Raw genomic sequence first — 24,710 nt, forward strand, 5'->3', positions numbered from 1 at the left:
GGAGTTGGTGATGGACAGGGAGGCCTGGCGTGCTGCGGTTCATGGGGTCGCAAAGAGTCGGACACGACTGAGCGACTGAACTGAAACTGAAACTGGTGTTCAAATCCTTCAAGTGTCCAAATCCTTCAAGTCCTAACTCAAATGTCACCTCCTACATTGTCTTTCCTGAATCTCCCATTGGAGCCGACTCTAGCTCGCTTGATGTCTTTAGATCTTCTATCCTTAGACGTTTATTTGTGCACAAATCTTATTTCCTTTCCTATACCGAGACTCTTTGAGGACAAGAACAAGTTTGCCCCACAGCATATGTGATACATGGTAACCGCTCACTTACTCTGGGTTTTATTAGATGAATGTGGGGGGCCGGGGCAGGGGAGGCGAGACAGGCGATTGTTGGGGGGCGAGACAGAAAATGCTTGCACCAGAGACTCCAGCGAAAAAAGAAATCTCCAGACCCACAATTAAACAGTTGAACGCGAAGACAAGCAGGAACCCTCCCAGCCTTTCTCCAGCGAAGAGCTGCGGTCCACTGACCTCCAACCTTGCTCTGAGGACCCCAAGCCGATACACTGCGACTGCCCTTACCAATGCCTGACTCAATGCTGCAGACAGCCTCTTGCCAAAACCTATACCTCCTCGTCCCTCATCTGAGGCAGAACCTCTGATTACACTTAGCCTTCTTCAGGCCTCTTTACTCGTTCCCCTTCTCCTTTCTCGCAGCCGCCACCAGGATGGCGCCCGTTGGGACAGCCCTAGCGGGCCGGGAGGAGGGTCCTGCGACCGGAAGCCGGAAGGCGGGCTGTGAGGACGTGTTCCGTGGAAGCCGGAGCGGGACCCGGCGGGGCCGGCAACATGGAGCCGCTGTACCAGCAAACGCACAAGTGAGGGACGCGTCGGGCACGGGCTGGGACGAAGCCAGGCTGGGCGAGCCCTAGTCCCCTGGGCTAGGGCCTCGGGCGTCCGCCAGAATGGAGGCCTAGTCTTTCCGTCCGGGGGCTGCCGTGGGGACCAGTTCGGAAGGGCTCAGTCTTTGGCCGTGATGCCCAGGTCTGCGGCGGCCGGAGGGTCCGACCTGGTGCCCGGCGACATTGGGCCGAATGCCTTCCGGGATCTCCGAGGCCGTCACTAGCTACTGGGTAGACTAGTTGAAGGGAAAGTCTCACATTGTCCAGCTCCAGCCAATTCTGGTCCGCATTGCTAGAACCGGTGGGGACTGAGGGCCCCTGCACATAGGAGTTTACCGTTTAGTTGGAGAGCCAGGGTGTGCGAAAAAAAGTCTAACATGGGGCACCATAAGATGGAAGGTAAATGAGCATTACCAACAGGATCTCCTTAAGCAGTTTAAAAGGATCCATCACTGGGCTAAGGTCGTCAGAAAACGTTGAATTAATGACTCACAGTTCCTAAATGATATCAGTCCTTAGTCTTGATTGGCCCGAACCTTGTTGCTGCTACGCTGTGGTTTTTATTTTCTCTTTTAGTCTGATTTCGGTTTACACTAAAAGAGCATATTTTTCTGATAAAAGAAGTTGCTCAGAATGTCTGGTTCCAGGTTACCTTGAAGGAAGTTGAATTTTGGTTTAGCTTCTCATAAAATTCCTTGGTATCCTTATTCATACTGCCCTGCATTTTTGGAGCTTGCCGAACTATGTAATTGAATAGGGAAATAAGATCATACCTATCCTGTTTGGGGGGAAAATTGTTTATGAGTTACCTTTTATTATGGTCAAACATAAATAACATCAAGTTTACCTTTTTAAAGCTAACCATTTAATTTTTAATTATGTTTCCAGTATCATGTAATTTACTATTTAAAGTGATCATTTCTAAGCGTACAGCTCAGTGGCATTATAGCACAGTCACAGAGTTGTGTAACCATCATTATCTATTTCCTGAACTTTTTCATTATCCCAAACAGAATCTCATGTACCCATTAAGCGGTACTTCCCCAATTCTCCCCGGGTCCCTGGTAACCTGCTCTACTTTCTGTTTCTGAATTTTCCTGTTCTAGATATCTCATGTAAGTAGAATAATCTGTTTGTCCTTTTGTGCCTGCCTTATTTCACTCAGCGTAAGGTTTCCGAGGTTCATCTGTGTCATAGCATGTACCTGTTGTTCCTTTTATGGCTGTATAATATTCTTTTGCAGAGTTACACACACACACACACACACTATGTTTTGTTATCCATTCCTCTACTGATGGGCACTTGGGTTGTTTCTACCTTTTGACTATTGTGAATAATACTGCTGAGAACACTGGTGTACAAATGTCTGTATGAGTCTCTGTTTTCAGATTTTTTTGGAATATATACCTACTTATACCTGTCCTATTCTGATACCTTTCAACTTACAGTGTAGTTTTGTGCTGATGAAAATTCTTAAAATCACACCCCCAAGGCCTGGGAAAGAAAGAAAATGGGAACCCACCTCTCTTAATGAATTCACAATAAAAGAAATACTTTAGAGCACTAGAACAAGAGGAAGATGATCCTTTTGTTTCATTTTCTAATTTTGTGTTTCATTTTCTTTTATGTTTCATTAAGTTACTGTTTCATTTTCTACTTTTTACTTTATTGATTCAGTGTTTGGTTTGGGCAGGTGAAAATGTAGAGCCTACTTTGTAATAGTATTGAAATAACAAAATTGGTCTTACACTATTACATGAGCCCTATTCTCATATAAAAATTATAGGAAGGACAGACAAGGGACAAAAACAGACAAGGGACTTTAGAAACTGGATCTGTGAGTCAATTGGAAAAGAAATGAAGCAGGAAATTATGCCCATGTTACTAAGAAAGGACAGATCTTTTATAATAACCAGGCTCAGTGGACTAAGTAGTGCTTTGAAATTGATCTCGTGTACAGTCTCATCTGGTTAGCTAATTTGGTTAAAGGATATTTCTAAGGAGGTTGCACCCCAGTTTACTTATTTATTTATTTTTTGGGCTTAGTTTATTTATTATTATTATTTTTTTATTTGTTTTGCCATACATTGACATGAATCCACCATGGATGTACATGTTTTCCCCTTCCAGAACGCCCCTCCCACCTCCCTCCCCATCCCCTCCCTCCGGGTCATCCCAGTGCCCCAGCCCCGAGCGCCCTGTATCATGCCTTGAACCCGGACTGGCGATTCCGTTTCACATATGATAATTTACATGCTTGAATGCCATTCTCCCATATCATGCTGCCCTCGCCCTCTCCCATAGAGTCCATAATACTGTTCTATTTATCTGTGTCTCTTTTGATGTCTCACATACAGGGTTATCTTTACCAATTGACTAAATACCGTATATATGTTAGTATACTGTATTGGTGTTTTTCTTTCTGGCTTACTTCACTCTGTATAATAGGCTCCAGTTTCATCCACCTCATTAGAACTGATTTGAATGTATTCGTTTTAATGGCTGAGTAATATTGTGTATGTACCACAGCTTCCTTATCCATTCGTCTACTGCCAGTTTATTTTTAAGAATAATTTTATTTGCAGAGCCTCGTGCTACTTGTTACTGGTGCAGCAGGTAGCTGATCACAGAGTAAACTCGGAAACTCAATTATATGTAAACTTAGAGGAGGAATTCTAAACGGTGTCCCAAAGAAGATTTGTGGAGCATAGATGAACTCCTTACCTATACAGGTCTCCAACGACCTACCCTCAAGCTCTATAGACCCTTAGACTCGATAGCAGAGCTCAGCAGCTTTTCCTGTTGAGAGCCAGATAGTAAATATTTTAGATCTTACAGGCCATATGGTCTCTGTGGTAGCTCTTCAGCTCTGCTATTATTAGTGCACTAGCAGCCTTTAGGCAGTGTGTAAACAAATGGATGTGATTGTATTCCAGTAAAACTTTATTTACAGAAACAGACAAGGGACAAGATTTGACCAGCCACTGCTAGGCCTTCTACTATGTAGTCATTCATTTATTCAGTGAATATTGATTGAGCACCTGCTATGTGTTAGGCACTGTTCCCAGTGCAGACAGTACAGCCCTGCCCTCAGGAAATTGACTTTGTTTTGTGCTGCAGTATATTCATCATCATCATTATGATTATTATTATTGGTGCAGTATGTTCTGATCTGCCTCCTTTCCCCTCAGGGACTGAAACAGGACTGAGGATTCTGGTTCTAGACCTCATCACCTTGTTTTCCTCACCTTTAAAACAAAAGTTTGGGGCTGATTAAACTGTAAGTCTCCTTTCAATTCCATAACACTGGTGATTGAGTGTCTTAAAAAGGAAACAGAATCCTGTGCATATCTGCAGTTAACTTTTGGAGTTGCAGAAATTGATGATTGCAGCTGAACTGATACAACAATAACTGAACATATTAATTTTACTGAAGCTTTGAACCCAGTTTGTGGTTATCTCTTGCTGTGTCCCTGAAAGTACATTGGAATTACATCAGCATTTTAAAGTTGCATATCTTGAAAATGCCTGGACATTGGGGGAAAAAACAGATGAAAAGCAGGTTAAACATTTTACACTTAAATAATACTGTGTTAGGGTGAACTTTATAGTGGCACTAATAGCCAGCTTCTATTTTTGAGATCCCAGTGCTTGTAAAGGTGCCCATATTTGTCCAAGATCATTCAGTGCACTGGACCTTATTATCACTAGAGATTCTGATTCAGTAGGTTTGGAGCACAAGAAGCTCTATTTTTAACAAGCTCTCCAGGTGATTTTGATGAACAGCTGGGTTTAAAGACTGTTACCTTATCTCAAGACCAGTTTTTCCTTTTTTTTTTTTTTTGATTTTGCTTTCTGATGAGAGGCTAAATATAGTGAAGGCAAAGTGGGTGAGGTGAAAGTGCCCAGATGGTTCCGCTACTTCTAAATAAAGCAAGCAAAGCAAAAACAACAGACTTCCCTAACCCTGTGTGGGTTACTGCAGCAGTGTCATATTGCCTTTGGATCTATGACCCCTTAAATAATTATGTTTATCAGTGCCCCATTTTAGAGTTGAGGACACTAAGGCACCAAGGAGTTAAATGAACTTGTTCATTGCCCCTCAGCTACTGCATAGTGGAACTCAAACTTCAGCTCAGATCTTTTAACTCTAAAACCCTGTTTCCTGCTCAAGTCAGGCAGAAGCAGCATGTGTGCAAAGTGGGTGTATATGATGGGGGTTGGGTAGTTCCATGGACTTAAAAAAATTTTTTTTTTTTATTTGGTTGTGCTGGCTCTTAGTCGTGGCACGTGGGCTCTTCGATCTTCGTTGCTGCATGTAAACTCTGAGTTGCGGCCTGTGGGATCTAGTTACCTGGCCAGGAATCAAACTCCGGCCTCCTGCATTGGGGAGCACAGCATCTTAGCCACTGGACTACCAGGCAAGTCCCTGTATGGACTTTTAAAAAGCAATTCTGTTTTAAAATTCTTCCTAGGGAAAAAAAAAATAAAAATAAAAAAATAAAATAAATAAATAAAATAAAATAAAATTCTTCCTAGGGACCTCCCTGGTGGTCCGATGGTTTAGAGTCTGCCTTGCGATGCAGGGGTTGTGGGTTTGATCCCTGGTCAGGGAACTAAGATGCCACGTGCTGTGGAGCAACTAAGCCCACGCTGCATAACTGGAAGGTCCGTGAGCCCATGCAACCAAGACTCGACGCAGCCAAATAAATAAGGAAGTTTTATTTAAAAGAAAATTCTTCTAGATCTTCTACAGACATTTTCTGAAAAAACTCTGCAACATGGACACCTGTTTATTTGCTACTAGGTCTCTGCTTGGTTATGTTTTCACCCACGCCCACCATGAACCCCCCACTAGTCAGGGCTAGGACTTCTGATTTCTAGTGTGCACACTCCCATGTCAGAGTTGCATATCAACTGTTCCTTATTGGCTTCAAATGTGTTTGAATTCCCAGTTCCCTGTAAAAACAGATTTGCCACTTGGCATATAGTAGTTCTCACAATGCCATTCATCCTTGCTCTGTTGTTTTCATTTATTTCCTCGCACCTGGCATGTGGAGATTGGTATCACTTTATTGGCTCTTTTCTAGTTCATGTAAAGCAAAAAGAGATTGGTTGGAAAAAGTCATGTTTCGCTGCAATTTAATATCCATTTTCGCTTAGAAAATAGTAAAAACCAGCTGATGAATGTTACAGGGTTCTGTGGGTATTGACACCATCTCTCCTGCTGCTGTCGTGGAATTTAAGAATTGAAAGTGACTGGCAAGATCTTCCATTTCAATTCACTTTGGTCAGGAAGACCCTTTATAAAGCTCAAGACAGTTCATGTACTCTGTGTGTAAACATGCCAGAGCCCTTTTTTTTGCCTCTTTTTCGAAAGTTTGTTCTCAGTTTTTTCCCTCTGTGTTCAGCTGACATTTGTCATCTTGAAATTTGTACCCTTTGGTTCTGGGGCTCCCTTAAGGGGGCTTCCCCGGTGGCTCCATGGTAAAGAATCTGCCTGCAGTGCAGGAGATGTGGGTTCAATCCCTGGATCAGGAAGATCCCCTGGAGGAGGGCATGGTAACCCACTCCAGTATTCTTGCCTGGGAAATCTCACGGACAGGGAAGCATGGCGGGTTATAGTCCATTGGATCGCAGAGAATTAGACACGACTAAAGCAACTGAGCACGCATGCACGCACTCCCTTAAGGAGCAGCAACAGAGAACAAGCCCACTCCTCTTGCTGTCATCTCGAGATACTTGAAGAGCCCCAGCTGCCCCATTTTAGTGTAGTTGTTTTTTCCTTTCTTTTCTCAAAGGATTATTATCACTAGCTTTTTTGACTTCCTCTTTGCAACTTGACTTCTAAACTTTCCCAGTCATCTTGTTCATCTCCCATTGGGGGAAATCTTGACTTGGTAGGGTTTCTTTAGCAAATGACTCAAACCTGAATGCCATTCTGTGTTGTGCATTTGACTTTTTAAAAAAAATCTTAAAACGCTTTTTATCCCCGACAGATTTTATTGTATTCAGTTCAGTTCAGTCCCTCAGTTGTGTCCGACTCTTTGCGACCCCACGAACCGCAGCACGCCAGGCCTCCCTGTCCATCACCAACTCCCGGAGTTGACTCAGACTCATGCCCATTGGGTCGGTGATGCCATCCACCCATCTCATCCTCTGTCCACCCATCTCATCCTCTGTCGTCCCCTTCTCCTCCTGCCCTCAATCTTTCCCAGCATCAGGGTCTTTTCAAATGAGGCAGCTCTTGGCATCAGGTGGCCCAAGTATTGGAGTTTCAGCTTCAACATCAGTCCTTCCAATGAACACCCAGGACTGATCTCCTTTAGGGTGGACTGGTTGGATCTCCTTGCAGTCCAAGGGACTCTCAAAAGTCTTCTCCAACACCACAGTCTAAGTGAAAAACGTTTCCTTTGCTTTGTGATTCAATATCCTAACCAGTCACTGGAGTGCAGAGTTTTGTGCAAATTTCATAATCATAAGTTGATTTTTTAAAAAATACCAGAACAGAACACAGAGCCAAAGGCAGTCCTGTGATAGAACCTGGAAATCTTCCCCAGGACCCCTTGGGTACTCTTGTTATGCCTGCCAAGGGTCCCTCATCCCTAAAGTTTAAAATATTTGTCAGTCACACGGGAGAAATGTGATGTTATTACTTTCAATATGCATTTTCCTGATTACTAGAAGAGTGTTTCTTCATATATTTTTTGTCCATTTGGATTTCCTTTTCTGTCAGTTGCCCTTTACCCATTTTAAAAATTGTTTTGTTTTGACTTTTCCTATTGATTTGTAGTAGTTCCTTATACATTCAAACATATTCCTTTGTTATCTGCTGCGGGTGGCTTCCAGTCTCTGCCTTTTTTTTTTTTTTTCAGGTGTGCTTTGGTGTAAAAAGGTTTTGTTTTTGTTTTTTAATGTGGTCAGATCTGTCAGTCTTTTCTTTTGTGGGGCTTGAGGGGTAGCTTTGGTTTTTGTCTTGTTTAAGAAATCCTTATTTAGCCTGAAGTTATAATATGCACGCCTTGAGTTTATCTTTGTGTGTTATACAAGGTGTCTTTTTTTCACATGGTTAACGAACTGAGCCATCAGCATTTATTGTAGTCCGTTCCTTTCCCGCTTCCATTAGAGATTTGCCTCACTGCCCACATCCAGGCCTTCAGGAAAGTCCTCGTTCTCTTTTCCATCAGCACTGCCCTTCCGTGCTCTCTAGCTGTTTTCATCATTACCCTGATCCAGATATCAGTTTCTTCAAGTTGCTGTCCTACATCTGCCTCCATATCTCCATGTGTCTCCATTCTAAAGCATCTGGACTTACCTTCCTGAAGTAGCGACCTCGTCCCGCAGACTCTAGGAGTGATTTCTAGTTGCCTATCAGGACCTTGGGTCTTGCCCAGGAGCCTCTGAGGGTCTGCCCTTGCTTCTGGAGCCATGGGTCATGTTTTGAGACCGCAGGGAAGCCCTGGAAAAGACTTGAGGCAAGTTCAAACCAAATTTGGGCTTCTGGCTTGCATTGATAAATTTGGGTCACAGTTTGTGGTGCTCACGATGGAGGATGGTTGTTGACATTTCTTCAAGGCCTGGAGATGATAGAAGAGCTCATAGGCCCGCTCCTGTGACTCTGTGAAGAGACCAGAAGCCCCAGGAGGCGTTTGTTGGGGTAGGATAAAAACATCCCCAGGATTTATCACAGAAGGCTGCTCAGAAGGGCTCAGAGGGTGACTTTGGCTAAGCCCTGGGAAGCCATTGGGAAGTGCCCTGGGCCTGATGTCAGGACCGGCCAGAGGCCCCGGGTACAGTGCTGTGTTTCCAAATTGCCTCCTATTGCCAAGGAAAGAGGTTTACCAAACAGGAGATCCCTGTCTCTCTGGGCCTTCCTCTGATGGCTCCCTCCCACTAATCCACCTCCTGCCCTTCTCCCCTCTGACCCCAACTCTCAGGCAGGCCAGCCTGCTGGTCACTCATGTGACAGGCCTGCAGGCCTTTTTGCACGTCATTTTCTCCACATTTTCCTTTACCAAATCACAGTTCGAACTCCCTTTGCCCACAGAGCTGCCCCCAGCTCAGTCTCCTGTTGTCTTTGCCTTTGCATAGCACTGCTGCTCAGAGCTTTCTTTTTGTTTACGCTTGTGTGTGTTAGTGTTCTCTTAAATCTTCTTGGGACTTTTCGCATCTATCTGGCCTGTCATTCCGAATTATACTGTTTCTCAAGGACAAGAATTCTCTCTCTCTTGCCCTTTGACTCTCTCTGGTACAGAGCAGCGCTCAGCACATTGGGTCAAAGAACAGAGAGTGGGATTGGCTGGGTCCACATCGAGGTTTATCACTTGGTGTGTGACCTTGAACAAGTTACATAACCTTTCTGGGCTTTGGTTGTCTTATTTACAAAAAGAGGGTGATAATAGTCCTTTCCTCATAGGGTTTTTGACCTTGCAGAACGTCTCAGATGCAGTGAGTGCTCACTGAATGTCGCCTGTCTGCATTGTTACTAATATTTAACGTTAAAATTTTAGAAACCGTGCCAAAACATGTGACCTGAAGTGCCACATACAAATTTCACAGTTCAGCAACACTGTCCATTTAGATCAGTTCTACGTTAGCATTAGAAAAATTGTCTTTCCTGACCGAAGCACTGTTGATTACGCGTGTCTCACTCATTTCCTCCCTCTCCCTTTGATAGGCAGGTCCATGAAATCCAGTCTCACATGGGACGCCTGGAGACGGCAGACAAGCAGGCTCTGCACTGTGAGTAATTAACTACGCAGACCAGAGTCCTGTCTCTGATGACAGGCTGCTAATGGGCTGGGTTTCCTGACTGTGTTTCTGCCTCAGGGGCTGAAGGAGTCAGCGTGGAATGAGTTCTGTTGTGAGGGCGGACAGAAAAACCCGATGGCAGAGTCACTGGTTTCCCTGACCGTGCCCTCTGGAATCCCACAAGTCTTATCCCCCATTACCCCTCCACTCAACCTGACAGGGCCCGATGGGAATGGGAGTACTTGCCTCCATCTGTCTTAATCTAATTACCCCGTCCGTAGAGGAATGTGGTCCATAAAGATTCAGAGATGTTTAACTGAAACTGGGCGTTTCTTCTTGAGCTGAGAATTCTGCAGCTTTCTAGGAGGATTATTCAGAAATGAAGGGCAATATTAGTTCAGTTCCCACACCATGATTTCTTTTGAGAAGAGTGCTGCTATTTGTGTTTTAGTTTCTTTTCTATTATGAGAAAGGGTCCTGAAACTTCCCCGGTAGTCCCTTGGTTAAGATGCCATGTTTCCAACGCAGGGAGCTACTGGTTCGATCCCTGGTCAGGGAACTAAGATCCCACATGCCGACGTGGTGTGGCCAAAAGAAAGAGAAAAGGTGCTTTTTCTGAGTCTGAGTCTGTAACAGAGTCACTGCTGGTCCCCCTCCCACCACTGATGCTGTCTCCTGTCACTCCTTGGCTGGCGCCGAGCCCATTCTCCTGTTTTCTCAAGTCTGCTTTCTGCTGCTCCCAAGCACCTCTTCTCTCGGTCCTGTGCCCTGCCTGGTTCTGAGCTGTGTTTGTTAGCTCTGGGCTCCCCGAAGAAGGTGACACTTCTGTCTCTACTGTCACTTCCTTATTGGACACGAGGCAGTCTGGATGCCTTTTTCTGTGCACAGTTTAACTTCTGTCCGTCGACTTTGTTTGGCTTTCCAGCAATCTCGTTGGTACATGATTAGAAATGGAAAAGAGGTCATTTTGACTGTTTAGCAAAGGAGCTAAGGAAAATGACTGTATTTATCATATTATTACCTCTGTGGATTCTTTTCTGGGCCTTCCCTGTTGATATTTTGTCTATTCTGGTGACTCCAGCATCGGCCTACCTATTCTTAAGGGAATGCTTCTCTGTGTTTCACATACTAATCTTTCCCTGTGCGCTTTTTTTTTTAACCTCATTATTTTCTGCAGAGGGTTCATTTGGCAGTCTTTTTACTAGATATTTATAACCCATATCTGAGAATAATCTCAAAGGAAAAGAGGCCTCATTCTATATCAGAAAATACTGCATTTTGCTGAAAATATTTATTTGGACAGTCTTTGAATGTTCATTTTATTTTCAAAGGCAGGAAGTTTATTTCTATAGATTTATCTTTAGGTTTTTTTTTTTAAAAAAATAGCATTGTTATGGTATTAACAACTATATATACGCATATATATGTATATACGCATATATATGTATATATGTAAAAACATTTAGAAAGTCACTTAGTATAATTTGAATTTTTTTCTGTTCTCATCAGTGCATTTTTCTTCTTTTGCAATACATATTTTTGAGTTTATTGGATATAGAAAAAAGACATGTTTGATTTATCATTCTAATTGAAGTTCACTATCTCTTTTCCCAGTAATTATTCTTTTTTCTCTTTTGTGCAGTAGTAGAAAATGAAATCCAAGCAAGCATAGACCAGATATTCAGCCAACTAGAGCATCTGGAGATTTTGTCCAGCAAGGAGCCCCCCAACAAAAGACAGAATGCCAAACTGTGAGTGCTCTCAGCCTGCCAGGCCTTGCTCCCGGAGAGGTCATCGAGTATTCTGAAAATCCATTTACACGTTGGAAAACTGAGACTATGCAAAGATAAAGTCCCATAAAGACCTCAATTCTATTTGCGTAATTCTCTCTCAGAATGAAAAGCCTGTGTTGTACACCACAGGGAATATAGCCAATATTTTATAGTAACGGTAAATGGATTATAACCTTTAAAACTTGTGAATCACCATATTGTATACCTGTAACTTAGGTAATATTGTACATCACCGCTACTTCAGTTAAAAAAAATAATAAAAAGCCTGTGAGGTTAGCAGCTCAGAAGCCTGGTCCTTTCCTTGTTGGTATCATTTTGAAATTTTGCCCCCAGTACTGTTTTTCTGACCAGACCCATGGCCACTTGAAACCTAATGCCACCAGGGAGTTTCACTCTGTTTTTTGGTTCCCATTTCAGTCTTGGGTTGAATTACCTTGCTCTTTATCACTCCATCAGTGTATTTGTAATGAAATACTGATCTAATGTTTGATACACCCCCATGAAATTAAAGCGAAACCACCCTCACCACCTCCACCGCAGCCTCTGTTTCCAAAATGTTTGTGAAACTTCACTGATGCTCTACTCCATAGATGCCCTTGGGCTTCTTGCAGGAGAGCAATATAATCCCTAGAAGGTCAGGAAGAGGTCATCGAACCTGCTTCCTGTCACCTGTTCCCTGTCATGCATCCAGAATCAGAGACCAGCAGATAGTTAAAGGAAAGCTGCTGGAATCTCATTTGCTACCATCCTGCTGTAACTACAGGCTCCCTTGTTACTTTCAACATCATTGATCAAATCAGATTATTGGGGCGGGGTGGATAGCTTGGAGGGGTACAGGGGGAAGTAAGGAATTGTCTTTTTCCCTGAAGACGAAGTCCAGCCACCTCCAGTTGTGCTGCTCTGGGCTCCTGGAATTGAATCTCTCGGTCAATTCCAGCCGTGTCGACCAGTTGAAGTACGACGTCCAGCACTTGCAGACTGCTCTTCGAAACTTCCAGCACCGGCGGTATGCACGGGAGCAGCAGGAGAGACAGCGAGAGGAGCTTCTGTCTGGCACCTTCACCACGAACGAACGTAAGCCCAGCGCCTGGGCGGGATCGGCAGGGACTGGGCGGTTGGTCAGAGCTGGAGCTCAGGACTCTTGACGGGAGCCCCCTAGGGGGTTCTGAAGCAGACTGATGGGACGGGAGGAGAGCAACTGGAAGTGATGGCTGACTTTGCGTTGCCACAGAGACTAGACCTAAACACTGCATGCATCTCTTTTTCTGTCACAAAAACCCTCAGAGGAAGTAGTTAAATTGAAGGACCAGGCAGAGGGGAAAATTACCTGGTTTGACTGGTTGATGCAGAGAAGTGGATTTTCCCATGGTGGAAACATTTTCCTGATCAGATCAAGAAGGATAATTAGAACTTAGACTATTTGTAGTGAGGGCAGCGTTTCAAAGCTGCCTTCGGGCAGTTGCTTCTGTGTGTGTGTGTGTGTGTGTGTGTGTGTGTGTGTGTGTGTGTGTGTGCACGCGCATGCGTGCAGTTCCAGTGTTGGATGTGTTAAAATCTTTTTGCATGTGTGTGCACACGCACGCGTGCAGTTCCAGTGTTGGATGCGGTAAAATGTTTTTGCCTCTTGCCAGTGTGTGTGTGTGTATGTGTGTGTAGTTCCAGTGTTGAATGTGTTAAAATGCTTTTGCCCCTAGTCCGAGCGGCAGTTAGGAGGGATTTGTTAACAAGTATTTCGTTATAGAGGGACTGCTTGACTTGAGCCCGTTTGAAAGTTGCCTGTTGGTTTGCATGTTTGATTTCCTAGGATACCCATGTCCCTGTCCTTTGGGCTCAATGGGACCATTTCTCACACATGGCTGTAGAACATTACTGGCTTTTCCTGTGTCCTGCATAATGTATTCCACCAAATAAGGTGGGTCTCGGGGGCTTTTTGTTTGGTTGGTTTTTTGTTTTCTTATAGAGGTTCATTTTCTAAAGTGGGCTTACGCTTTCTAAGCCCATCCTCAGAACTCAAATCAGTTCCCACTTTGTAGTTGTTGAACCCTCTTTGTGGAACCCTGTGTGTGGAACCCTGTGTCCACACATGCAGTAAATTTCTCCAGGTGCTTCAGAATATGCCTACATAGTTTGGTTTCTCTGATGTAAGCAGTCAAGTAGTAATGATTAACAATTCAAAAGGTCAACGAACATGTGTTGGTCGGTAAGCAGAGCCTCTTTTCAAAAGAGTAGGGAGCTATATGACACACTTAAGGTGTTGTGTGGGCTTTGGATAGCTGTGGTTATAGGGCTTTTTTAGGCCAGGGATGATGGCTCCGAATTATTTTACATCTTACCAGCCTAGTGTAATGCTGTGCATACAGTGGGCCCTTAATAAAAATTATCTGGCTGAATGAACTTCTTCCTGGTCTTTTTATGATCATGAGCTATAGTACATTTTTCTGAGAGATAGCAGCCCATCAGCTATACCCAAACACTGGGGTCTTCGCCCACCAAGCATCAGCTTGTGCAGGATGCTATTTAAGGTGCTGAAAGTAAAGTGTATTAAAATTAAAAACCTTGCTCCTACCCCTGAGACACTCCCATGTTAGCAGCAGGGGGATTGAAAATATATACCTGAAAAAAGATTGTGAACTTGAGCAGCGAAGAAAAGGTGATTTAACTTCTTCATGATGACAGAAAGTGGTAAAAGTGCTACTGCTTGGCAGAAGGGTTTGTAATGGTCAGGGAGCTGGAAAGAGGACAGGGCAGTGATTGGTCATGCCATGCATCTGTGCCCTTCCCACTTGCAGGGTGAAAGTGGAGCGCTAGGATTGGTTTTGATGTTTCTCCCTACGGGACAGTTAAAAGGGCGGGCTCTGCACCCAGCACGGGGATTTGTGCCCCGCTGGATGTCTCACTGGCAGGGTCTTACACAAGTCATTCCACCTGTCTGGGCTTCCGTTTCTTCATCTAAAACGAGGATAATACCATAACTACAGCATAAGGTTAGAGTGGGGCCTGACTGAGCTTAGAGTGAAGAGTATGCAAAGTGGAAAGCATTGATCAGTATTAGTTCTTTCCTCCCTTCATTTCTTTATAGACTTTTCCTCCCTGCTCAGGTGGATAGTCGCATTGTGAACACTGTTGGGCCTTTAATAGAAAACAGTCTCTGCTCTCCATAGTCAGTCTGTCTAATCGGAGGGAGGAATAAGCTATAGATGAAATAGCCAAAGGACAAAAGCAAACCTTCCCCACTGCACCAAGGGGAAGCCAGGTAGAGGAACATTTGGAAGAAGTTAGGTTAGTAAGGAGTTAGAGACAACCTTTAGGAGAAGCCCAGCGAGAATAGAGTTTCCAGGACTTCCCTGGGGGTCCAGTGGTTAAGACTTCGCCTTCCAGTGCAGCAGGAGTGAGTTCGATCCCTCACTGGGGAGCTAAGATCCCGCATACCCCGCGGCCAAAAAAAACAAAGCATGAAACAGAAGCAATATTGTAACAAATTCAATAAAAGACTTTAAAAATGGTCCACATCAAAAAGTAAAATAAAAAGCTTTTTCCTGAGTTGGGGGAATGATGCGGAGGAGGCAGGGACGAACAGACTTGTGTGGTGGAACCCATTTGGAGACTGAGAAGTCTGAGAATTGCACTTCCTCTGAGTGAACAGAGGCCGCCACAGATCTCCGCTTTGCTTTTTAGTCTCCGTCAGGGTCCTTTGATTCCTGCACCATTTCCTCTGGCAGTTCTTCCAGCTTGACCTTGACCAAGAGGCAGAGTGGTCAGTTGAGGTGGGGACACCACGAGCTGAGCAGCAGCGAAGTTAATCAAGTGCCTGTGTTTCTTTCACAGGACTCTGACACCACCATACCAATGGATGAATCACTGCAGTTTAACTCCTCCCTCCAGAAAATTCACCACGGCATGGATGACCTCATTGGAGGTGGGCACAGTATTCTGGAGGGACTGAGGGCCCAGAGACTGACCTTGAAGGTGGGGGCCCTTTTGGGGGTACAGGGAGAAGGCCTTGTGTTTTAACTTTAGCCAGCAGTGTGGGACCTGCATTTACCTTTTGGTCACATAGCCCTGAACTGTGATGCTGTGATGGTGAGACAGAGCCTTTGAGTTTGGGATCCTTTTTGCTGGAAGTGGATTATTATGAGTCCAAAAGTAGCCGAATTCCCTTTGCCAGTAGGTGTTTATTATGTTTACAGTGAACCATATTGTGACATCTCTCAGTATCCGGGTGTTTTTCCATTTCCTGAACTGAACAGAAAGTGACTGCTGCTAGTGAGAGGAAGCAGTAATGGGCCAAGAAATTCTGTGATAGAATTCGCTCTCGGAAGAAGGAAGACATGGCTTTACTTGGCGTCTCTCTTACTCTTGGGTGTTTTCCGTGCGGCCCCTGTGTTGGGCAGTCTTACAGCTGAGACCTCTGTCTTGCAGCAGCTGAAGCCCCCCAGGGGAGGGTCTTAGGGCTGCCCAGGTTGATTGGCAGTGGCTTCTGGAGCACAGGCTAGTGACCCCCAATGACTCGGCTTCATTTTCTCTTTAGTAACAGGTATTCCTAGAAACTGTCCCATTGGCTGAGACTCAGACCTCTAGGGAGTGGTTTACAGAAACATGACACAGCCTCTGATGTCAGTCATGATGTTTCAGCCTCAGCCCTTTTCCTGTATCAACCCTGATGGACAGTGGGGTGTGAACTGTGCCTGTTATCAGGGTGTGGTCCCTTGTGCACAGAGCCCTCCCAGCCCCTGAGCTGTGAGAAGCAGTCACTCAGGAGTGTGCGCTTTATGTTAGTTTTTGTTGGACCTCGAGCCTGTCAGCTCTGGAGGACTTCAGTATGTTTCTGAGCATTGCCTACCACCTTTACCTGGCAGGAGGTCAGGCAGGCCTCGAGTGACACTTATCTTGGCGATGGTCACAGTGCTTCAGACAGTCTGGAAGCGTGGTCTCTGACAGCTCCACCTGCATCCCCTTTCAGGACAGCCACCTGCAGTCATCTAAACTGATGTGTGTGTGTGTTTAGTTGCTCAGTCATGTCTGACTCTTTGTGACCCCATGAACTGTAGCCCACCAGTCTCCTCTGTCCACAGTTTTTTTTCAGGCAAGAATACTGGAGTGGGTTGTCATTTCCTCATTTCCTCCTCCAGGGGATCTTCCCGACCAGGAATCGAACCCGCATCTCCTCTGTCTCCTGTATTGCAGGTAGGTTCTTTACCTGCTGCGCCATCAGGGAACCCCAGTCTAAACTAATACATGAGGGTTAATCCTCCCTTTCTTTAGAAAGCTGCTGGCTTCCTCCCCGTATCTCAGAAGAACAGTCAAACTCTTTTTTAGGATGAGGCTCAGCATCAACACTCAACGTCGACCTGGTAGGGCTCAGAGCTTATTGTTAAAGCAAATGTCAGCTTCCTACCGAAGTCTGGTGTCACTGAGGAGCCCAAGCAACTTCTGCCCTAACACTCCCCAGAGATGAAGCTCTGGGAAGCCTGGTGGGTGGGCAGTCAGGGGTTGGAGTGTGAGGTTTCTCATCCGTGTCCTCTGCACATCTACTGTACTGATTCCTTCTACCTGCCCCACTTCTGTCAGGCAAGCTTCTGCCTAAACCATTTGAAAAGAACATAGGAGGAAGCGTGAAGGAACCGGGCCTTGATTTGGGAAAATTTGTGGTAGAAAATGAGTAGCGTTTTTGAAATACATGTTAACTTTCCAGTGATTTTTGAAGTTGATATTTGAATTTCATGGAGTGATGGAATAATCTCTTCTTTCATAGCTAAGCAGAGTCTTGAGTGAGAGTCTAATGCTGATCATCATGTGGCGAAAACATGTCTCTGGTCCCTTCTGGCAGAGATGAAGTTTGACCTGAGAGACTCTTCTCTCGGTTGCCTGTTCCTGTGTTCGCTTAAGAAGTAGATGCGGGACCTTAGGTTAGATGCCCCCATACAAATACAGTGGGTGACGTCTAAGTAAGTTGAGGTCTGCCCAGCATTCATCTATTACTTCATAGAAAATTGAATATGCTTAAAAATGAACATTAGCAGGGAGGAAGGGCAGCCTGGGTGGTACGGACTGTTGGTTTAGGAATAAAATACCCTTTGGGTGGTGGGCGGTGACATTTATATATGAGGTTTTAGGTCGTCGTGTTGGTGTCTGGCAGCTGTGTTTCTGTGGTTCCGTCTTGCCTGCTTCAGGCCCTCTCATGAACATGGACATAAGCTCTGCTCAGCAGAATTCCTGAGGTGTCTTCTCTACAGCGTGCACAGACTGATAGCAAGCAATTTAGAGCCAGGGAGCAGAGAAAAAGTTTCTTTGATGTTGCCTTTTATTTTTTAATATGAAAAGTGAAAGTGTTAGTTGCTCAGTCGTGTCCGACTCTTTGCAACCCCATGGACTGTAGCTCACCAGGCTTCTCTGTCCGTGGACAAGAAGACTGGAGTGAGTCGCCATTCCTTCTCCAGAGCATCTTCCCAGCCCAGGGATCGAACCTGGGTCTCCCGTATTGCAGGCCAATTCTTTACCATCTGGGCCACCAGGGAAACCCATTTTTTCTTTTTAAATATAAAATATTCTAATTTAGAACTTCTTTATGGAGGTATGATGTGCATTCACTGAGGTGTACAGATCTTAACTTGTATAGGTCATGGAATTTTGACAAATGCCTATATACACCTTTGTAACTCTCCCTGCTGTCAAGACTAGACCGTTTTCGTCACCCCTGAAAGAGCCCTTGTTCCCTTTCCAGGTTAGTCTGCTCCTGCCCGCCCCTCCACCCCAGGCAGCCACTCTTCTTGTTTCATCATATATTAGTTTTGACTGTTACTGAACTTAATGTAGATGTTCGCATTACTCTCGGGAGTGTGCCTCCTTCCTCTCGGGAGTGTTCCAGGCTCTTTCATGTCGTTACATGGTGTCGTCGGGTCCTTTTTGCGCAGGAGTATCTCATTGTGCACAGAACATACACTGTTAATCCATCCTCTTGTTGAAATGCACCTGGATTATTTCCAGTTTGGGGATATTCTCCTATTTTCTTCTAGAAGGTTATAGTTTTAGCTTGTATGTTTAACTTTATGATGAAATTTTTGTGTATAATATGAATCAATGGTAATTTTTTAACACACGTTCTTACGCATTATACATATGGACATATACGTATGAAATGAAGTGTTGGTCGCTCAGTTGTGCCCAACTCTTTGCGACCCCATGGACTGCAGCCCATCAGGTTCCTCTGTCCATGGGATTTTCCAGGCAAGGATACTGGAGTGGGTTGCCATTTCCTTCTCCAGGGGATCTTCCCAGACCAGGGATGGAACGTGTGTCCCTCTGCATTGGCAGGCAGACTCTTAACCACTGGACCACCAGGGAAGACCCTGGCTTCCACTTTACAAATGGAAACTAAGGCACAGAGGAAACTAAGGAAAACTAAGGCACAGAGAGGTTGAGTTACTTCCCCAGAGTCACAGGGCTAGGAAGCAGGGTGACTAGGATTTCAAAGACCAGTCCGGGACTTCTTTTCTGAACCCAGGATCCCCAGAGACCTGGCCCCTCAAACTTGGGCAGCCTTTGTTGGAAGATCTTTCCCTGCCCAGCGATGGGGAGTGGGGGGAAGGCATTGGAGAACTAGACCCCTTCTCGATCCAGCACCCCACGCCCCAGCCTCAGGATTCGGATCTAGTCCTGCTTTTCCCCCAGAGCATGAGGCTTCCTCTTACGTAACTAAGTGTGCCCGCCCCCGAGGTTTATAGAAGAGAACTCTGGTAAACACACTGCAGGACATCAGGGCTTCGGGAGAACTGAGATGGACAGAAAATGAGATCCCACCCTCCACTCCTTCCCAGGACCCCACTCACACTTGCTGTTTTCCTCTTTGGGGCTTGAGCCTGGCTTTGTGTGTCCCCACTTGTGCACGGGGGCATGCCCGCCATGGAGGGCACAAATGAGCACGTTGGTAGGCATGTCTTCGTGGTCCTTTTTCTTCTTTACAGTGAGAAAATCCTGCAAAGCTTGCCCACTAAGGCTTTCCTTTTTCAGCAAATTCAGGAAACTTAACCCTTAAATCCCCTCCTCTTGCCCCAGTCGTAGATCCATTTCATTAGAGGGAAGTTCTTGTAGTCGTTCGCTCCAACTTGGTCAGCCAGAAAACTAAGTTTCAGTGTCCCTCCTGGAACTACCGTTTTCCGGTCATTTGGGTTTTCCACGAATGCCTGCAGCTCTCTGAACCACATTCTCCAGGCCATCTCGTCACCCTGGGCTCCAGGCACCTGTGCTACAAAAAGCTACATACTCAGGCTGCCCCCATCACTCAAGGCCGCTCTCCCCAGATCAGGCCTGCCTATCACCTCAAGCCATCAACAGAACGTTCTCCACATTGTGGATCAATTGGAGCCACCCAAATTTGATCCATCCAAAAGTATGGATCAAAACTATTTATAAACTATCCTTTATAAATAGTTTCTGGCCCCTAGCCTCTACTGGACTGGCCTAATTGGATGAACTTGAACTCTTCCCAGGTCTGAGATGGGGTGGTGGGGTGGGGGTGGGTGGGAAGGTGACACATCCTGATGTTGATGACTGTGGTTACACAGGAGGGCTCAGGAACCAGGAAGGTACTGGGTCCTTCATAATCAATGAGCATCTACGCTTTTGTTGAGATACCCTGCCCTCCCCCAAACTCGTATGGAACTGGTATTGAAGACATGATGTAGTGTGCCCTATACGTGTGTGTGTGCTAAGTTGCTTCAGTCATGCCCTATACATCGCTTCCCAAAGCCAAGTAAGGCTTCAGTCCCCTTCCATCTCATTCATCTTTACTTCCACACATGGTCAAAGGGAGAAGAGAGAGACAAATCAACTAGAGCCCTCCCCTCAAATCTTCCAAGCACCAGGGTGCCTGAGTCGGGCTGGCACTAGGGTCCAGGGGGATACATGGGCCACAAAGCCCAGATTTCTCTCCTTCTGTCCCCCTGGCCCCAGGCTCAGTTCTTCCCCAGACCAGACGCTTGCAGACGGTAGAGCTGCTCATGCCCCCTTGGCCGGTGAGTGCCAAGGTTCTAACTGCTTAACATGGCTTTATGGAAATTCTGCACCTATATGAGATGCCAGGGTTCTGGGCAGCAGGGGAAATCGCATGATGGCAGGTTCCAAATTCCCTGAACACAGCTGCACTGGAGGCCATTTGGTCCATTTTAAACGTCCTGGGTGTGGACTTCACTGGTGGTTCAGTGGTTAAGACTCCACCTTCCAGTGCAGGGGGTGTGGGTTCAATCCCTGGCCGGGGGAATTATGGTCCCACCCCATGCCGTGGGCTGCAGCCAAACATTTTTTTTAATAAATAAATAAACATCCTGGGTCCTTCAAACCACAACACCCTCTCCCAAGCTCACATTCCCCCTTTCCCCACACCCTCCCTCCGCACACTGCAAAGGCAAATCTTCAGAATCTGCTCACCTACCCTCTACAAGGGTGAGTCAAACAAGCCCTGAGCTGGGGCTTTTGGCCCTATAATGAAAATTTTACCTCCATCTAGACCTCTCCCCACACACCAATTATATTTCATTTGTCCACTCTCCTGATGTATTGTTTTGGCTATTTTCTCCCTTTTGAATTCAAGTTGCTGATTTATTTTTTTTCCATCTCACAGAATAGATTCAAATTTCCCCATGATTTAATTTACCTCACCAGCTGTCCAGCCGTCCTTGCAGGACCTGCCTGCCCGGGCTGGCAGCAGTAGAAAACGGGCACTTCCCCCCGCCCCCTTCCCGGCTTTGGAGTGGGGTCTCAGGAGACCCCGACCATCCCCCATAGCTGCCCAGTCCGGTGGCCAGGCGTCCTGTGACCTGCTTAACCTGCTGGCTCCTCGGTTACACACCGCCCCCGCCGCCAACAAACGCCTCAGCATACACACAAACCCCACAGAGGAAGCCCCCGACGGCTGTAGCTTTATTATAAGATCTCTTCTCAAATGTGAAATCGGGCCAACAAGCTCAACAAGCTCAGTGACTCAGATTCATCCACAACTGCACTGCCCCCTCACCACCCGCCATGCTGCTCGGAACTGGCCCCCACTCCACCCCACCTACATACACACAAAATTCCCACGCGAGTGACCTCAGCCCCAAGCTGCTTCCCACAGCCTCTCCCACCACCCTGCCCAGAACTTTCCAAAAAAAAAAAAAAAAACCAGTTTAAGAACCCTCATCCCGCCCACCAAGGCTCGACTGCACGCAGTCTGGTGTGGAAGTCCCTTCCCGCGCCGCCACCTCGAGTCCTGCAGTGTCCTGGGCGCGGGCACCCCGTGGCGCTTTGCGGATGGGGGTTGGGGGGAGCCCCTCGAGCTGCCCTTCCGGAGGCGACGGCACAGCTCGGGAAGGAGGATCAAGGGTCCTGGGCTCTCCTCGGTCTTCTTCCAGCCGGCTGACGAGGGCGGGCAGAGGCTACGCTCAGTACAGCCCCAGGATGGCAGCGCCCACGTCCTTGGAAGGCCGGCGTTCCTGCATCAGAAAGTTAATCATGCTCTCGGACTTGGTGAGCAGGTTGCAGCCCAGGAAGAAGACGCCGAAGACCACGGTGAGCTACAGCACGCAGAGCACGGCGATCTGCGCCACGCGCGACACCCACAGGCTGCGTTCGTCCGGCTCCAGGCCCGAGGGGACCCCGTCGCTGGCGGACAGCGGCGCGCCGCCAGGGCAGCAGCCCAGCCACGTGCTCAGCCCGTGGCTGCGGTTCCCCAGCGCAGCGCCCCCGCCGCTGCCGCCGCTCAAGCCACCCGTGGTCTCCAGGCAGCTGTGGTTCAGGAAGGTCGCGTTCATCGCCACTCGGCGCCCGGGGTGTGGGGGGGGGTCTCGGCGCGCGGTCCGGGGCGCACGGGAAGGCTATCCGGCGTCGGCGCTCTGGGAGAAGCCCGGGTCCACCTGTGCGCGGGGAGAGGAAGAGGGTGGGGAGCTGCCGGCGCGCCCCACCCCCTCCGGCCTCCGACCCCGGGGCACCTGGCGGGAAGCGGCGGCCCGGAGAGGCGAGCAACAGGCTTCGCGCGAGCTGGAGCCGCCGAGCCCAGCGCGCCTCTAGGCACCGACTGCGCTCGGCGCCCGCCCAGCCGCCACTCCTCTCCCCGCAGCGCGGCCTTTCCTCTACGCCATATCCCCCCTCCCCGCCCCTCACTGGGCCGTGACCGTGGGTGGCCGCCGAACCCCACTGCCCCGACTCAGGTCGTCGCCACCATGAATATGAGGAGTACTCTCGACCTCCTTCCCACCTCGTCCCCACCCCTCCCCACGTGGTTTTTCTTAACTTAAAAATAGGTTATTGCGTTTTTTCTTTATTCCTTTTTACAAAGCCACATTACTGTAAAATAGTTAGAAATTACACATTCGGAAAACGAAAAAAATCTAAAAACTCATAATCCTACTACCCAGGGAGTGTCCATGTTACCACCTTGCTTCAAAATCCTCCTGGCCTTTTTCTATGTGTTTCTATAGATCTATTCAGAATAAGGATGCACTGTTCATACATACTGTTTTGTACATGCTGTTTTGTAATCCTTTGTCATTTAACAGTTTATTCTTTCGTAGTGATAAATATTCATCTACAACAGGAGCTTGTTAAAACTCAGATTCCTGGGCCCAGCCCAGAGTTTCTGAATCTGTAAATCTGTGCATTTCAAAGAAATGCTCTTTCTGCTCTTCTTGGACTTACTTTGAGAACTACTGGTCTGCTTCATCCTTTTCAGAGAAGGAATTGGGTTTCAAAGTATAGACTGTTATACTGTTACAATTTATTGAACCAAAGTCTCTATTTTTGGATATTTGATTTGTTTCTGTTCCTTCTTTCCTTTTTTCCCTCCCTCTTTCTTTTTTCTTTCTCTTTAATCAGAAACAATATTACCATAAAGAACTTGGTAAGAAATCTTTGTACAGGACCTGTAATTTTTTATTTCTATCATATTTTGAAAAATGGACCTGCAGAATCAGTAAATTACATCTGACTAAATTGCCCTCCAGAAATGTACCAGTTTCCACTCCAGCTTTCCACTGGGAGAAAGAGTGCATTACTCCCAGTCCTGGTCATTGTCAATATTTTAAAAATCATTGTGTGAATTCAGGGGATAGGGGATAATGTCTCACCCTTGTATTCTTTGGTTGTTGAATCAAAGGAAAAACCGGAAAGCGTTTAGAACTTGTTGCAACAGTCTGGGCAAAAGATGGCTGGCTGGAGGCTTGGATTCCAGGGATGGCAGTAGAAGGAGAGAAATGTGGATGGAAAGAAAGAGCCTGGCAAATTGGAGGGAGGAGATTCAGGCTGTCTCCAGCAGGTGAGCATCTCAAAGTCACCCCCTCACTATTAGCAGAACACTAATTTGTGTGTGTGTGTCCTGCGAAGCTATTGAATTTTTCATTTTAAAGATGGAAACCGACACATGTGCATAGACACACATACACACACACAGAGGAGAAATTAGAGAAAGACCCCGATCACCTCCTCAGTCCTAGGAACACAGCCTGGCACAAGGGCACTCAAGAGTTTTCTGGGCAGGAGTCTCCCTGCCCTGACTACCCCTCAGGGCCAGGACAGAACAGAATGAGAACCGGTATCTGGCCTGGACACTTTCTCTTCTGCTTTTGACCAGTTGGATTTCTTTAGAGAAATGCTTTTATGCCCTTTGTCCATCCTTCTTCTGAGACTAACCCCTGACCTTTGATGCACCCTGGACTTAGCCCATGACTGACTCCATTCAGCTGAGGTCAGTCAAGCTGCCAGATGCTCAGAAAGGTGGGGGAGGTCAAGTAAAGGTGGGGTACAGGATCCTGCCTACTTCAGGAAGAGGCTGTGAGGAGGCTGATGGCTGGCCTTTTCTGTGTGTCCTCAGTCGTGTCCGACTCTTTGCAATCCCGTGGACTGTAGCCCATCAGGCGCCTCTGTCCATGGAATTTTCCAGGTGAGAAATACTGGAGTGGGTTGCCATTTCCTCCTCCAGGGATCTTCCCGACCCAGGGATCGAACCTGTGTCTCTTATGTCTCCTGTATTGGCAGGTGGATTCTTTACCACTTTTGCCATCTGCGAAGTCCAACCTTTCCTTTATTAAGCACCTATTGTATGCTCAGTGCATCAAATATATTACCTCAATGAATGCTTTTTTTTGGACCACACCGTTTAGCATGCATGTGGGATCTTAGTTCCCCAACCAGGGATCAAAGCCATGCCCCATACGTTGGAAGCGCAGAGACTTAACCACTGGACCTCCAGGGAGTCCCTCACTGAATTCTTACTGTGAATGTACCCTTGATGTGA

General features: G+C 46.6%; 1 protein-coding gene and 1 pseudogene across 2 annotated transcripts; one reads left to right on the forward strand and one right to left on the reverse strand.

The window, feature by feature from the left end:
- The first annotated feature begins 816 nt into the window (after window positions 1-816).
- LOC145543083 (Golgi SNAP receptor complex member 2-like) lies at window positions 817-18,586 on the forward strand. 2 transcript variants are annotated; one of them, XR_014080428.1, is made up of 7 exons: window positions 817-881; window positions 9,583-9,647; window positions 11,299-11,407; window positions 12,387-12,523; window positions 15,275-15,415; window positions 16,522-16,633; window positions 17,202-18,586. XR_014080428.1 is itself a non-coding variant. In XM_081583472.1 (5 exons), the coding sequence occupies exons 1-5, from the start codon at window positions 853-855 to the stop codon at window positions 15,458-15,460; spliced, it is 546 nt and encodes a 181-aa protein (XP_081439598.1). In that variant the 5' UTR covers window positions 817-852; the 3' UTR covers window positions 15,461-15,655. The 2 variants fall into 2 exon arrangements, 1 of the variants encoding a protein (XP_081439598.1); XM_081583472.1 differs by lacking the exons at window positions 16,522-16,633; window positions 17,202-18,586 and having other exon boundaries at window positions 15,255-15,655.
- A 3,278-nt stretch (window positions 18,587-21,864) lies between these two features.
- LOC145543084 (reprimo-like protein) lies at window positions 21,865-22,233 on the reverse strand (annotated as a pseudogene).
- Window positions 22,234-24,710: the final 2,477 nt, after the last annotated feature.

The sequence above is a fragment of the Giraffa tippelskirchi genome, chromosome 3, assembly GCF_054371585.1.
Source record: "Giraffa tippelskirchi isolate mGirTip1 chromosome 3, T2T-mGirTip1v1.2.pri, whole genome shotgun sequence".
Taxonomy (NCBI): Eukaryota; Metazoa; Chordata; class Mammalia; order Artiodactyla; family Giraffidae; genus Giraffa; species Giraffa tippelskirchi.